This window comes from Achroia grisella, unplaced genomic scaffold (assembly GCF_030625045.1).
Source record: "Achroia grisella isolate CSIRO2021 unplaced genomic scaffold, CSIRO_AGI_Agris_v1 utg1023, whole genome shotgun sequence".
Classification (NCBI taxonomy): domain Eukaryota; kingdom Metazoa; phylum Arthropoda; class Insecta; order Lepidoptera; family Pyralidae; genus Achroia; species Achroia grisella.
This window is the reverse complement of record NW_026712560.1, coordinates 62,207-76,547: the sequence shown is the minus strand read 5'-3', so window position 1 is coordinate 76,547 and position 14,341 is coordinate 62,207. Positions and strand designations below refer to the sequence as shown.

At 31.6% G+C, this 14,341-nt stretch overlaps 1 protein-coding gene across 2 annotated transcripts; it reads left to right on the top strand.

Moving 5' to 3' along the window:
• The first annotated feature begins 1,826 nt into the window (after window positions 1–1,826).
• On the top strand, window positions 1,827–13,834 carry LOC131842078 (snurportin-1). 2 transcript variants are annotated; one of them, XM_059190919.1, is made up of 9 exons: window positions 1,827–1,865; window positions 1,940–2,098; window positions 2,446–2,533; window positions 2,935–3,105; window positions 3,994–4,185; window positions 4,266–4,396; window positions 4,950–5,098; window positions 5,608–5,765; window positions 11,749–13,833. In XM_059190919.1, exons 2-9 carry the CDS (start codon window positions 1,947–1,949, stop codon window positions 11,908–11,910), a joined length of 1,203 nt encoding a protein of 400 aa, XP_059046902.1. In that variant the 5' UTR covers window positions 1,827–1,865; window positions 1,940–1,946; the 3' UTR covers window positions 11,911–13,833. The 2 variants fall into 2 exon arrangements, with proteins under 2 accessions (XP_059046902.1, XP_059047575.1); XM_059191592.1 differs by lacking the exon at window positions 3,994–4,185 and having other exon boundaries at window positions 1,841–2,098; window positions 11,749–13,834.
• Window positions 13,835–14,341: the final 507 nt, after the last annotated feature.

The window sequence follows — 14,341 nt, the reverse complement described above, 5'->3', positions numbered from 1 at the left end:
ACTATTTTATTTATTTCTTTAAAGTAGTACTATAAATTTTAACTTTATAATAGGGAAATTATTTTAACCAGCTACACTGAAATGTTTTATCTATTATCTCTATCTATGGTTATATTAAAAAAACACATTATTAATTATATCATTTTAATTAATGAAAACAGTTTCTACGTGAGTTACTTTAATTTATGTTGAAACATATATTCTACATGCAGACATGAATTCTTTAGTTATTTTTTAAGACAATCTATATTCCAATCACAATTATATTGCGCATCGTAAAAGGGCGGCAAATTTAAAAATAGAATCATTTTTTAAGTTATGGGTTCGAAGCTTCTAAGGGCAAATGTCAAGATAAATAGGAGTTACAGGCACTTGCAACTAAGCGTTGATCTAAAAAAGTAATTACTGTCTTTGTAACAAAGTTTTATGTCTGAAACTAATTTGGACAAAAAAAAGTTACAGGTTGATTTAAGATTACGTAAACCGAAATGGTGCCTGATAAATCTATACAAATATTATAAACGTTAGTATGTATATATGTTTGTTAAATTGTGTCACGACGGTGGACATATCTTTTGTAGCAAAAAAGCAGACGAAATCGGGTAATAGTTAGTTGCGTATCAAATAGCAATTTTCGAGGGGTTTTTTAATTTGGATCAGCTAATATAATATATATATATATATATATGTAGGTAGTTCGAAATGAGTATAAGATTAAATGTCAAGAGATATAAATCCATTGCGTACATATTGATTAAATAGGAACATTTAGTTCATTGAGTTAGTTGTGGTTGAACTTATTTTTTGTACAATAATATAGTATTTAAGTAGTATTATAGTACACTACCTTAGTAGGTATAAAAAATAATAACATTAACAATTATGCTACTATATAAATAATATTAAAAATCAGCCATTTCTAAATAGAAACTGGTATCTACTGATAATCTAAGATACGTCTTAAGTGACATACCCTAGTCTGTTATTCGATAATGATGAAGTTCAAAAAATAAAACCAATATGTAAAGCCAAACAGGTTGTAAAGGATCAGTAGGTGATCCAAATTATGTTGATTCAAATTTTCGTGATTTATACAAAATAAGGTTATCCTCTGTTGACAGATTAGGTACCTACCTAATCTGTCAACAGAGGACAATTAAAACTTGAATGCATAGCATAGGATAAGTTGTCGTTTTATTGTATTAATTTACGAATAAAGAGCTTGTGGATTCCCTGCTTTCACTGAGTTGTAGACCGTTTTGTTTCGATTAATGTTCCTTTTAATTTCGTTACACCTCCCTACAGTTTTGTTCAGCTTATTCTTTGGATTTAGGCATTGCTCTTTTAATGTAATTATTAAGAAAAATCACAGGAATCAATAAAGGGCACCCAAGGATGGTTAGAGACCAAACGTAATAATGAATAACAGTATGAACTTAAAAAAGAACCTACCACACAAGCTCCTACTTATGTACTTTAAGCGATCATCGGATAGAAGAAGAATCTGTATAGAAAACATTAATAAACATCGGATTTATTAATGTTTTCTATACAGATGACATACTTTCAGTTTTTAGATTTAATAGAGTTAGTTAATAGAGTTTTATACTGAATTCCGTCACTTTGACTTTTTCTTTTGAATTAATTAATATTTGTCCTTTAATAATACTGAAAAAAAAATTTGTAAAAAAGTTTTTTCGAACACCATTATACCCCACTGAGCAAGCAATCACTACGTTTATTTTCACACGGGCCAGACTGATACAGACCATAAGATGTCAATTTTATCATTTTGACAGTACCAGCTTCACTCCTGTCAAATTTACAACGACATGTCATTTGCTAAAGATTTAAAGAAACACTGAGTATAATCTTTTAAATAATTGTACTATAATATATATTCATTAATAATACATTTTAATTTAACGTATTTCAATAGTTACAAAATGGATGAAGTACTTGAAAGATTAGAGACAACACTCATCAGTGAAGATGAAAAAAACGGTACCAAAACTAATTTCGAAAACCTATATAAATATTCTGGGAGATTGGGAAATCAAGAAGAAAGACGAAAAGAAATTTTGGAAATTCAGAAAAGGTAAACCAGAGCTGACTCTACATCAATCATATAAATCTGTTACAATTTCTATTATTTCAATGTAATTCGCAATTGTTGTGTATATTGTATTGGAAGAAACAGTTTACTATTTTGTTGACTATAATGTTTGTTTATCTTGCAATGTCCGGAGGACTATGATGTTACTACTATTATTATGATAGTCACTCCATAACAAATTCTTAAATTAACAATTCGTATTTTTATTTGGCCCATAAATAAGTCCTATCCTGGATTTAAACATTTTATAATTAATCTTTAGCTGTAAAATTAACCTCTAATATAAAATAATGAAATGTCTTTTAATTAAGTCTACATTAAATTCACAGCAATCGGAATGACAAAGTGGACAGATTTCGGGGTATTTTGGAGCTTGTAAATGCTGTGGAAGAGGAAACTATTTTTAAAACTAGTAGAGTAAGTTGCAAGTCTTTTTCTGATATCTATATTTACAGTTAGTTCTGCAGTACTTTTAGAGAACTTTGCCTAGTACAAGGACTATAAAAGATTTAATTCATACAATGCTATTGCAAAGCTTGTACTATCTTAATCTTATTAATATTATAAACACGAAAGTTTGTGAGTGGATGGATGTTTGTTACTCTTTCATACAAAAACTACTGAATGGATTTTTATGAAACTTTACTGCAATATAGCTTATACATCAGAAAAACATATAGCCTGTAATTTTTATGTGGGTTAATCTGCAGGCACAGCTAGTAAGTACATAAAACTATGTACTATTAATAAACATTTTTTTTAGTAATTATCTTTATAGTAATAATCTGACTAATTATTAAGTGGTTCATAATTTACAGGTATACTATAGGCCCAATATCTATGTTGCTGGATTTAACCAGACATCCCCGTCATACAGCAATGTTTTAATGCTATCAGAGTGGTTAATAGAGAAACCAGTTGACTTTAATGATAACTGGTATGTGACACCCTGCCCCAAAGGAATCAGAATGCTAGTTGTTGCACATCAGGTAATGTTAAAGTTTATTCCCAATTTTCTAACTATTCTTAATAAAAGATGGAAATTAAATTAAACTTCGAGATATACTCTACTTATTAAAATAGGACAACCCTGGACATAGTTATAGTATAATGTAGAACTGTACCACAACATACACTGCTTTACATGTGAAACATCTTATTTTTGAACTTTTAAACATGTACATGTATTCCTCTAACTCACCTATTTTAGCTGACCAGTAAATCGCTTTGTAAACTATATTGGATATAGAGCAGTGAAATTATATGATATGGAGGCACTATATCATAGGCCTTCAGGGTAATGAGTGGGTCATGGGTGTCACATGGTAATGTGATATCTGTGTTGCTGGTCATGTATATTGGCAACTGTTATCACTTACCATCAAGGAAGCTGTTAGCTTGTGTTACTTTTACAGTAAAAAAATCAAAAAACTTTGTATTCCATCATTTATTTTGTCACTATTACAAAACATTGGTGTCCTTATGTACAACTTTTAGTGACTGTATAAGCTCTGCTTAGTTTAGGAGTAAATAGTGTTATATGTCTATTTATTTTTCATTACATATGTTAAAATGTTAAAACCATGACCAGGTGGAAACTATGTTTGTTTTTAATGAGTGGCATAATTAGGGTCAAAGTTTTACTATATATATATTATTAAATATCTTACAAAAATAGCTCAAGAAGTAAAATAGGATTTTTTTCTTTATATACATCATGCTCTTGATGATTTATTTTCTATTAAAACAATAGAGATAAAGAATTACAAAGTTAGCTCTCTATGAATGTACTTACACCCAGACAAAGTAAAAAATACCTCTAGTTAATTTTTGGGTGTCTTCAATCCTTCATTAATTATTATAATTCTTTATTACAGGGTACAACAAAATGTTACTCAAAATATGGACAGTTTAGATATGAATTTCGGACTGAACTTCCTGGGGGTAACAGGTGTAATGCTTTTAGAAATAAATGCTGTGTTTTAGACTGTTTTTACCATGAGCCGAATAATACAATGTATATATTGGATTTACTTGCATGGAATAATCAACCTATGACTGATTGTGAAGTAAGCATCCCAAAAAACTATCTCATGCAATTTTTTATTTGTAACATTACCTTTACTTTATAAATATTACATTATTTCAGACAGAATTCAGATATTTTTGGCTGGAGACCAAACTTGCTGAGACGCCTGATCTAAATATGATAAATAAGAGAAACAAAGTTCTTTTTAGTTTGTTGCCTAAAGTTCCATGTACTCCGGATTTATTTAATAAGTGAGTTAACATATTATAAATAGTACTATACTATCACTATTTTTTTAAGAAAAATTGACAAAATAGTTGATAGATTGTACTGCTTACAAAGAAGAATATATCAGGCGGATTAAATAGTGTTGTTGTTGTTGATTTTCTATGCTTAGTTCCCCTAGATGGATTTTCTGTTTTCATCTCTTGTTTAGTGATCGTTGTATAAATAATCTTGCCATAAATACTGTTACAATTAAAAATAAACAAAGTTGTCCTTTTTATCCTCTTAACTTAGATTTTTCCTTAAAACTATATTCACAGCAAATCTAGGTAAATATATATATTTGATGATTGATAACATTCTTATATTGTATAATTGCTATGTAATAATATATAATAATCATTGTGACATTTGCAAGATATTAAGAAAATATCATTGTAAATATTATTTTTAAATTGTAACATATTTAAAATTTCCATGACCATAAATTGGAGTTATTAAACAGTTGCCAATAGTAGTTATTATTTGGATATATTACCATCAGCTGTTTTCTGCAAATAAATTAATTTCATTTGTCAGTTTTATGAACAATTACCCGGCCTTTCCTGATAATACGCCGCCGATAGATGGCTTATTGTTCTATCACAAGAGAGCTCATTATGTAGCTGGCGAAACACCATTGGTTGGTTGGCTATTTCCTTACATGGTGCAAGAAGTGTTGGGTTCTGGTATGTTCAATCTTAATAGTTCTATGAGTGTAAAGGATATTTTGTATAGAGATTTTATAGTATAAAAACAAAAACATTGCAGTCAACTGACATGTCGTCTCAGATTGTCTTGGTGTATGTATTTATGTGTTTTGATTGGAATTGTGAACTAAGGCAATGAAATCATGGTAATCAAAACAAAGTGTTACCACTATCATTGTAGTGCATATTATATGGTCTGTAGCACTGTTTGTACTATAGAGATAGTTATTATTTACAATGATCTATGTTTTGTGTATTTCTTTACTTGTTAAAATGTATTTTGTTCAAGGGTTTATTATTTGTAATACTTATTGTTTTCTACACTTTAATGATATTGTGGTTGTTCAATTCATAGGTGTTTAACATAATCAATAAAAATAATCTGGTTACATGCAGTGCAGTGGCATATGTAGTGTTTTCTATATAATATTTAATACATATTTCTGTACATCTTCCAATATTAATTTGTTATGCTTATTGTATTCCAGAAATAACAGTTAATATTAAATACATAATAGAAAAACCACTGGGTTATGTAAAACAAGCAGATTTCATAGAGAAATTTGAAGCAAAATATCAAAAGAAGAATACAAGCCGATACTTCTGTAGAAATTCTATGGATACTTCAGACAGTCATCATACTCAGGTGAATATTTTTTTCCTATAGTGTCAATGTCTTGGTTTAAAAAAAGATTTGGTGTAGACGTAAATTATATATTATAATGAAAGTCTGTTATATTTTTCATTCTTCCTATACTGTCAAAGTATTTGTCATTTACGTTACAACATTTCTTAATCCTTTTGATAGCTATTTCGGGCGTTTTAGTGTAGACACTTTATTGGGTTTCAATGAGCGCCGTGGCGGCATTATGCATATACGCCGCAACATTCTTATGAGCTCCGTGATGTCTCTTGAAGGGCACTGACACCTTTATGTGTCACGACACATGGAACGCATCACTTTTATGAGCGCTGCGACACCTAGATGTCAGCTCTATTAGATAATAGAGCTGACTATTGAATATAGATATACATATAAGTAAAATTGGAGAGTCTGTTTGTGATATTGGAGTAGTTTGTGGGTAGTCATACATATAGCACACAAAAATTTTGCTCCTCCAAATTATTTATTTAAAATTTATAATTTATTCACTATTATATGTATTAATTACTGTTAAAAGTTAGCCAGACTCCGTCCCTACTCTGAGCCTATTCTCACTTTCACTATATTGCACATCAAACACATCATCAAACACATAATCAAGTTATATATTGAAATGGACCTCTACTCAAAATTAAGCACCAATATGGAAGATATTGTCCAGCTTTTCCAATCGCGGATGGGAGATATGGAGAAAAGCCTACATCAGATGTCTAGCTCCCCTTCCAGACAACAGGATATCACTGCTTTGAACCGTGAGTACCATGACTTCAAGACGTTTATCTGGAAATCTGTCAGCTTACTAAAATCACAGATTGAACTCCTTTCCTTGGGTTTAGATCGGCACGAAACAGCTTCCAGGAGGAAGGTTCTATTGTTACATGGTGTTCCCGAGTCTCCAAATGAGAATTTAAAAGAAAGTATTGCTAAAATACTAAATGAGCAGTTAAAGGTAACGAATCAATGTTCTGCAGACATATCCGTCAGCCATCGTCTTGGTAGTAAACAAGCAAAGGCTCGGCCAATACTGGTTCGTTTTCATAATTATTCTGCTCGTAATGAAGTGTGGAGTAAAAAAACTGCATTGAAGGGCACCAGCATATCAATATCCGAATTTCTTATTAAATCTAGACATGATCTATTTGTTGAGGCTAGAAAGCATTTTGGCATTAATAAATGTTGGACATCTGAAGGAAAAGTGGTTATATTGCTACCGGATCAGTCGCGGCGTAAGATTGAACTGAAGTCAGAGTTGCATCCATTAACCACCAAGTTCCCAGTTAAAGACTCGACGCAAAGTAAACCTGCAGCAGGTACCGATAAAACCACCAAAAAAGCAGCAATGATGACCACTAGGCGCCAGGGACCGAGCAACAAATAAGAATTGCTGTGACCTTATTTGCTTCTTTAATTTTATAGGTTAAATTTCAGTTATAGTTATTAGTAATTTATTTCTTATTTTCGGCCGTTATGATTACGTGAGGCCATTTTTTTTTTGTTGTCTTATTTTTACTTATATTGTTATGTAGGTAGTATACTGATTTATTATAGAACTATTTGCCAATCCTTAAATTTATATATACTAAAACTTTGTATGAAATGTTTTAAATTGTGCTTGTCATTTACCTGAATGGAATAGATTAGAGTTATTCTGTCACCTATGCTGTTGACAGCTGTCTAAGCTGTCAGCTGTCATTATTGTCACGTCTGAGTAGGTAATCACTATGTTAATTCTTTTATGTAGTATTTATTTAATAATTTTGTAATGTTGCCTGTAATGAAAAATATCATTCAAGTACATTATTAACATGTTCCTTTTTTTATCTTGTTTCACTGTATAACAACAAACTGTAAGTTATCATTCTGATAGTGTCTCTTTGTATTTTGCATTTTAATAAGAAAAGTGTAACTCGTAGTATATTTTATTATATATTGCAATGTAGTAATATTAGGTATGTGTTTCTTCCCGGCTGGCTTGAGGTGTTATAGGGTACGGAGTTGGCCCATACTAAACTGTAGTCTTCTTTTTAAACGTTATAAAATTTTTTTTTTTTATTCATTTATTATATTTTATTTATATTATTATTTTTATATATGGATACGTCACATATTTGTAGTGATTATTCGTTTTATAATACATCCTCGGATGAATATTTTAGTGCAAATAGCGACACAGAGTCACCAAAGCTTCGAGATCAACTCTCCCTGTCTTTTAGCCGTCACAACAAATTTCTAAAAGTAGCACATATCAATGCACAAAGTATAATGGCTCATTATAACGATTTGTTAGACAGTTTTGATAACCAGTGTATAGACATTATTCTCGTATCAGAATCTTGGCTGAAACCGTCACTACCTTCAACAATGTGCTGTCTACCTGGTTACCGCCTTCTTCGAAATGACAGAATGGGCAGGGGAGGTGGAGGGGTAGCCATTTATTTGCGTCACAACATACCAAGTAACATAATAGTAAAATCCGATGCCACGGTTATTGACTCCGCGGAGTATTTATTTATTGAGGTAGTTGTGAATACTATTAAGCTCTTAATAGGTGTGTTCTACTCACCCTCTGTTCGGGTGGACTATTTTCAGCAGTTTGAATCCATCCTTGAGTCCTTTTGTCCTGTTTATGAACACAGTTTAATTCTTGGTGATTTCAATACCTGTCTTCTCAAGAACGATTCACGTGCTCATAAACTTTCCTCTATTGTTTCCTCATTAAACCTTAACTTACTTCCTCTCAAACCCACTCACTATCCCCCTAACAGCACACCAACTCTGTTAGACCTAATTATAGTCTCAAACTCTGATAAAGTCTGTAATTTCGGCCAGCTTACGGCTCCTTTCTCTTACCATGACCTTATATTTTTATCGTACAGATTACAGTCTCCCAAAATCAAACCTAAACTTCTTGACCTTCGTAATTTTAAGGGAATTGATTTGGAAATGCTAAGGAAGGACGTTGCGGGCATTGAGTGGTCCTGCGTATTAAATTGTAACTCAGTGGAGGATATGATTGCAAACTTTAACTCAATCATACTTCAAATATACAACAAGCATGCTCCTATCAGAAAAGTTAAAGTCAAGCATTTACCTGCTCCATGGTTATCCCAAAATATAAGAAATATGATGGTGAGGCGGGATAAGGCTAAACGGAAATATAAGCGTTTTCCGTCTGAAGATAATTTATTATACTATAAAAAGCTGCGGAATCGGTGTAATCGGATGTGTAGAGATGCAAAGAGACGCCATATTCATGAATCCATTCATAGCTATAATTCAGCTCAGATTTGGAGACTTCTTAAATCATTGGGTATTGGCAAATCTTCTTCTTCAACTTGTCCCTCTAATTTGGACTATAATGCGCTTAATAAGCATTTCTCCTCGCCTCCTGTCACCGTTGCTGACAGTATCAAAGCGTTAACACTTGATAGTCTTCGCCGCCAGTCTAAACCCAATTGCGAGCCTTTTTCCTTCAAAATCATTAGCCAGTGTGACGTTAAAAAGAGTATCCTTACCATTTCCTCCAAGGCAGTCGGTGATGACAATATTTGTATACAAATGATTCGACTAATAATTGACGAACTTGTGCCCATAATTACTCACATAATCAATCATTCTTTGGTCACTTGTTCTTTTCCGGCTGCCTGGAAAAATGCTCGCGTGATTCCTCTTCCTAAAACCAATAATCCTAGCTCTTTTAACGAATTTCGTCCCATTTCTATTCTACCTGTATTATCCAAAATTTTAGAAAATATTGTTCATGAACAATTATCCCTTTATCTATATAGTAATAACCTACTATCTCCTTTTCAATCTGGGTTTCGTCCTGCCCATAGCACAGTTTCGGCTTTAATTAAAGTACTAGATGACATTCACCTTGCTAAAGATAATAAACAGCTCACAATCCTCACTTTATTAGACTTCAGTAACGCCTTCAACTCTATTGACTTCGATATTTTCCTTGGCATCCTTGACTCTTTTAACGTATCTCCACTGGTTTTAGAATGGTTTGATTCATACTTGAGGGGCCGCAGGCAGTGCGTGTACCTGGATGGGAATACTTCAGATTGGTGCGAACTGACTGCCGGCGTCCCTCAAGGTGGTGTTCTCTCTCCCTTACTTTTCTCTGTCTTCATCAATTCACTGACGAAAGTGATCTCTTGCAACTTCCATCTCTATGCTGATGATCTACAACTGTACCGCAGTTTTGACCTACCATCTGTTGATAATGCTATCTCCTTGATCAATACGGAACTCGAGTGTATTTGTGGCTTTGCTAAGGCATATGGTCTGCTTGTTAATACCAAAAAATCACAATCGATTATAATTGGCAGCAGATATATGCTTAATTTATTAGATTCAATGCACATTCCTTCAATAATATACAATGGGGATATAATTTCTTACGTTAAAACAGTAAAGGATTTGGGTCTTTACATTGATAGTGACCTCTCCTGGTTTTCTCACATTAAACATGTGAGTAAGAAAATATATGGGACCATTCACTCCTTACGGCGTCTTCAGGGATTTCTTCCATTTAAAACGAAGGTCGAATTATCTCATACACTCCTTTTACCTCTCCTAGATTATGCAGATGTTTGTTTTCTTGATGCCACTGGTGAACTGCTCAACTAAATGGAACGTCTCCAAAACATGTGCATTCGGTTTGTGTTTGGTTTGCGTAAGTTTGACCATATAACTCAATACCGTAATCAGTTAAAATGGTTGCCCTTTCATTTTCGACTGAATGTTCACACTCTCAGTCTTCTGTACAACATCCTGCATAATCCTTCTGCACCTTCCTATCTCCGCGAACGTTTTAATTTTCTCTATCCGACAGAAATGAACACTCGATCTCAGAATAAATTACTCTTGCGGACTCCAGTACACTCTGGGCAGGCATATTCCAGCTCTTTTGTGGTGACGGCTATTCGATTGTGGAACTCTTTACCTCACGAAATACGTGCCAGTTCTAGTATTGAAATATTCAAATGCCGATTAAAAGCGTATTATCATTCACAATGCTGACGTATTTTTATATTTATATATTTAGGTATATATTATAATTTACATTTTAACTTATGTCTTATAATTTATTTATGTACCATTTAAGTATGTCTATATATATATATATATATATTTATGTATGTCTATTTATACTTATAGTTAATATCATTAAAACAATATTTTAATATCTCCTCTTTTCGTACACGTATGTATGACTATTCTATTTAATACACGATCCTATAACATTTTCTAGGTTTGCTGGAAGAAATCTCTTTTTAGAGATAAGCTCGCCCTTGTACATTACATTTATTCTGTATATTTTTTTCTATTATGTGTGTGTGTGTACAATAAAGAATAAAGAATATTGAAATAACCGTTTTTTACTACATGCATATGAATATTAATAGGATACATACACCAAAATAACATTTTTTACAATTTTTGTCTGTCTGCTTGTTCCTGGTAATCACTGAAATGGCTGGACCGATTTTGACGGGACTTTTTTGACAGGTAATAATGAGTAAGTTAGGCTACTTTTATTTTAGAAAAACCCTTTCATATTAGAAAAATAAAGTTAAATTCCACGCGGACGAAGTCGCGTGTACAGCTAGCATTATATATTATCTTAACTAAATCTAGAGAAAATAGAGGTTGATGTTTGACATTCAGTCCATTTCCCAAAAACATATTTTCAGTTAATGTAGTTTAATAGGGTGAGCTAATAAATATAATGAATGGGTTTAAATATTATTATTTTAATTTTAATTTAATGCAGTCTGCAACCCTTTTAATTTACCAGCTGGTTAAAGAAATGACTTACCTTAATAAAAATACTGACTAATAAAATATTTAAATTGTACAGACTTGTAGCCTGATCTGAATATAAATATAAAATAAATAAACAGTATGTAGTCCGAACAAATGAAGTATATATATATAGAGTTTTGATTTATTTCAGACTAAGTCATTAGAAACAAATTCAAATAAAAATGGCGCCAAAGAAACAGAAAATATGGAAGCTGAAGAAAATGAAATCAAAGAAAAGAAAGCGACGACTAAGTGCGAAAATATGGAATCAGATACGGTACCAATTAATCAAGTACCAGAGAAGAAGAGTTAAGAAAATATCAAATGAATTACAGGATATGCATAGTTTAGTATGAATTATGAAACTCATATATTACTCGTTATAACGAAAAAGATAAATAATTATCAGTCCTTGTTACAACTATTAATTTATGTGTATATGTGTGATTTTATTGATTTAAGTAGCACTACCTGTATTAAATAAACTGTGGAAAATTTATGTTTTAATTTGATGTTCAATTGTTTTTAGATTGGATCTGATTGTAATAGGCTAATTAGTAAATGTTTCGAAATTAAAATTATCATGTTTTTTGCACATGACTTCAATGTTTAAATTACTGACTCACTCAATCTAAATATTTAAATTGTTGTAAACAAATACATTTATATGTCTATAGGCACATTTTACAAATAAATTAACTTAAAGGTTTAATAGAACATTGTGCTATAATTAGTTTTTTATCTGAACGTTAGATCCAAAAGGTGTATCACTAGTACACTGGAAAATGTATTTTTAAAGCATGATTATAAGTATTATAATCATTGATCGGAGTAGGTGGAGCTAATTAGGATTATTGACATCAAACATTAATGTTAATATGGATAAGACGCCCCAGACCAAGAAACAGACCATTGTTTTATTTTGTTTCAATAAGTAAATTATTGTTTAAACGTGTTGCTAATTTTAATTAAGATATAATTTCAATTAAATACAAATAGTTCTTTTCGATCATGTTTCGATTTATGAGGCGTAAATAATATGTATGCCATAAATAATATGTTTTTTACAACTTAAGAATGATAATGTTAAATGATTGTTGATTCTTGTTATAAGAAATTGTTACATTAAAAATATATGTGGTCTAATGAATCAAGTATTTATATTTATTGGACTATACTTTAAACCGTCCTTATACTATGTACTTACAGGAAGTATATGTTTTCTTTCTCTCTCTGTAAAAAGAATAAAAAGGTATTTAAGCATTAGGGAGTAATCTCCCTAAATAGCTTTTTATTATTTTTCTACTTAAACGAATCCGTGGGTTTCGGATAATGATAGAATAATATTGTCCGAAACCCACTGATAATATTATTCTATCATATGGTAAGTACATAAAATAGCTCTACCTACTCGGGTCACTGACTAACTGGCTGAGAAGGCCTCTTCTGATAACTGTCTATTTGAGACTTTCTGCATTTATATTTATTATATCTCATTATTATTTTCGTTGTTCATAAAATGGTTATTAGTAAAAACTATTCTATTTTTATATGTACTGTTTTTTCTGTTGCACATTTAAGTTATGGACGCGGTCCTTTTAATCGTATCGTATCGTTGTATCAAACTATTCAATGATACCGTTATTATAAATCAATTTCCTATCATGACAGAATCATGAGTGAATTATTGGTAATACTACTAGTGCTCTCATTGATTACAATGTAATATGTCAGATAGATCTACACACAGTCTCTCCTGGGTTTTGCATTGGGTTTACTACATGTTTTCATTCTCCACTGTTTCTAGTATAACGTTAGTGCAAGTGCACAATTCCACATACATAATAAATAACTCTGGACAACACAACGCTATCTATTCCCACGGTACGCAGAGCTTATGTTTTGGATACCAGACAATTGATATGAATACTCTGATACTTTTTTTTATAAATAACGTGCAAGGAATAGAACCCGCGACCATTGGAAGTATAACGATGTGGTAAATTGCTAGATCACCCAGGCCGTAGTATAAATAATAGTAGTAAGAATTTGCTTCCACCTTTTTGGACAACAGCTCGAATGAATGAAGCACACTACTTAAGACATTATGTGAAGAATTATGGATGTTGACACCAACTACACTGACAAACAAGAAATCGAGGGCGATTTCTAAATATACTATCAATGAAAACCGATTTCAATAATCTATGAAAATGTTTTTGGAATCGGTTTTCATTGCTGGTTTATTTAGAAAGAAACATTATTTTTTTCTATAAACAACTTGCAACCAACGTGAAGCATTTTCGATGATTTCTCATTAACCGTTTTTTCTTTCCGCATTCAGTACCTTCGATAATAATGAATGAACGGAAACATAATGAATAATATTTTTTTACATTTTCTATCGTAAGTGATGACTATCAAATGGCAAAAACAATTTATTGTAAAATTGAAATATCCGAATGATATTTGAATTTTGGCAACCCAATTATTGTGAGATATTCTGATGCTGTACCAGAAATCATAATTAGCTACTGTTACACACTTACTGTTAACATTACTTAACTATACATAATTATCTAGACTAATTTGGACCTCTATGCAATAAGCAGACGGCCTTGGTGTGTAGTGGTTTAGCAAGCACACCGCCTTAAGTCGCAGGCTCGATTCTCGCACTATATAAACATTTTTATTAATGAGTACGACTGCTTGTTTTGTTACGTATGTATATATTCATAAAAAAA

Excerpts from the sequence above, each read along its gene's own strand:
- LOC131842078 (XM_059190919.1), top strand. The coding sequence starts at position 1,947 with ATGGATGAAGTACTTGAAAGATTAGAGACAACACTCATCAGTGAAGAT. Across the intron at positions 4,186-4,265 it reads AACCTATGACTGATTGTGAA|ACAGAATTCAGATATTTTTG; the intron begins GTAAGCATCCCA and ends ACATTATTTCAG. Across the intron at positions 4,397-4,949 it reads ACTCCGGATTTATTTAATAA|TTTTATGAACAATTACCCGG; the intron begins GTGAGTTAACAT and ends TTCATTTGTCAG.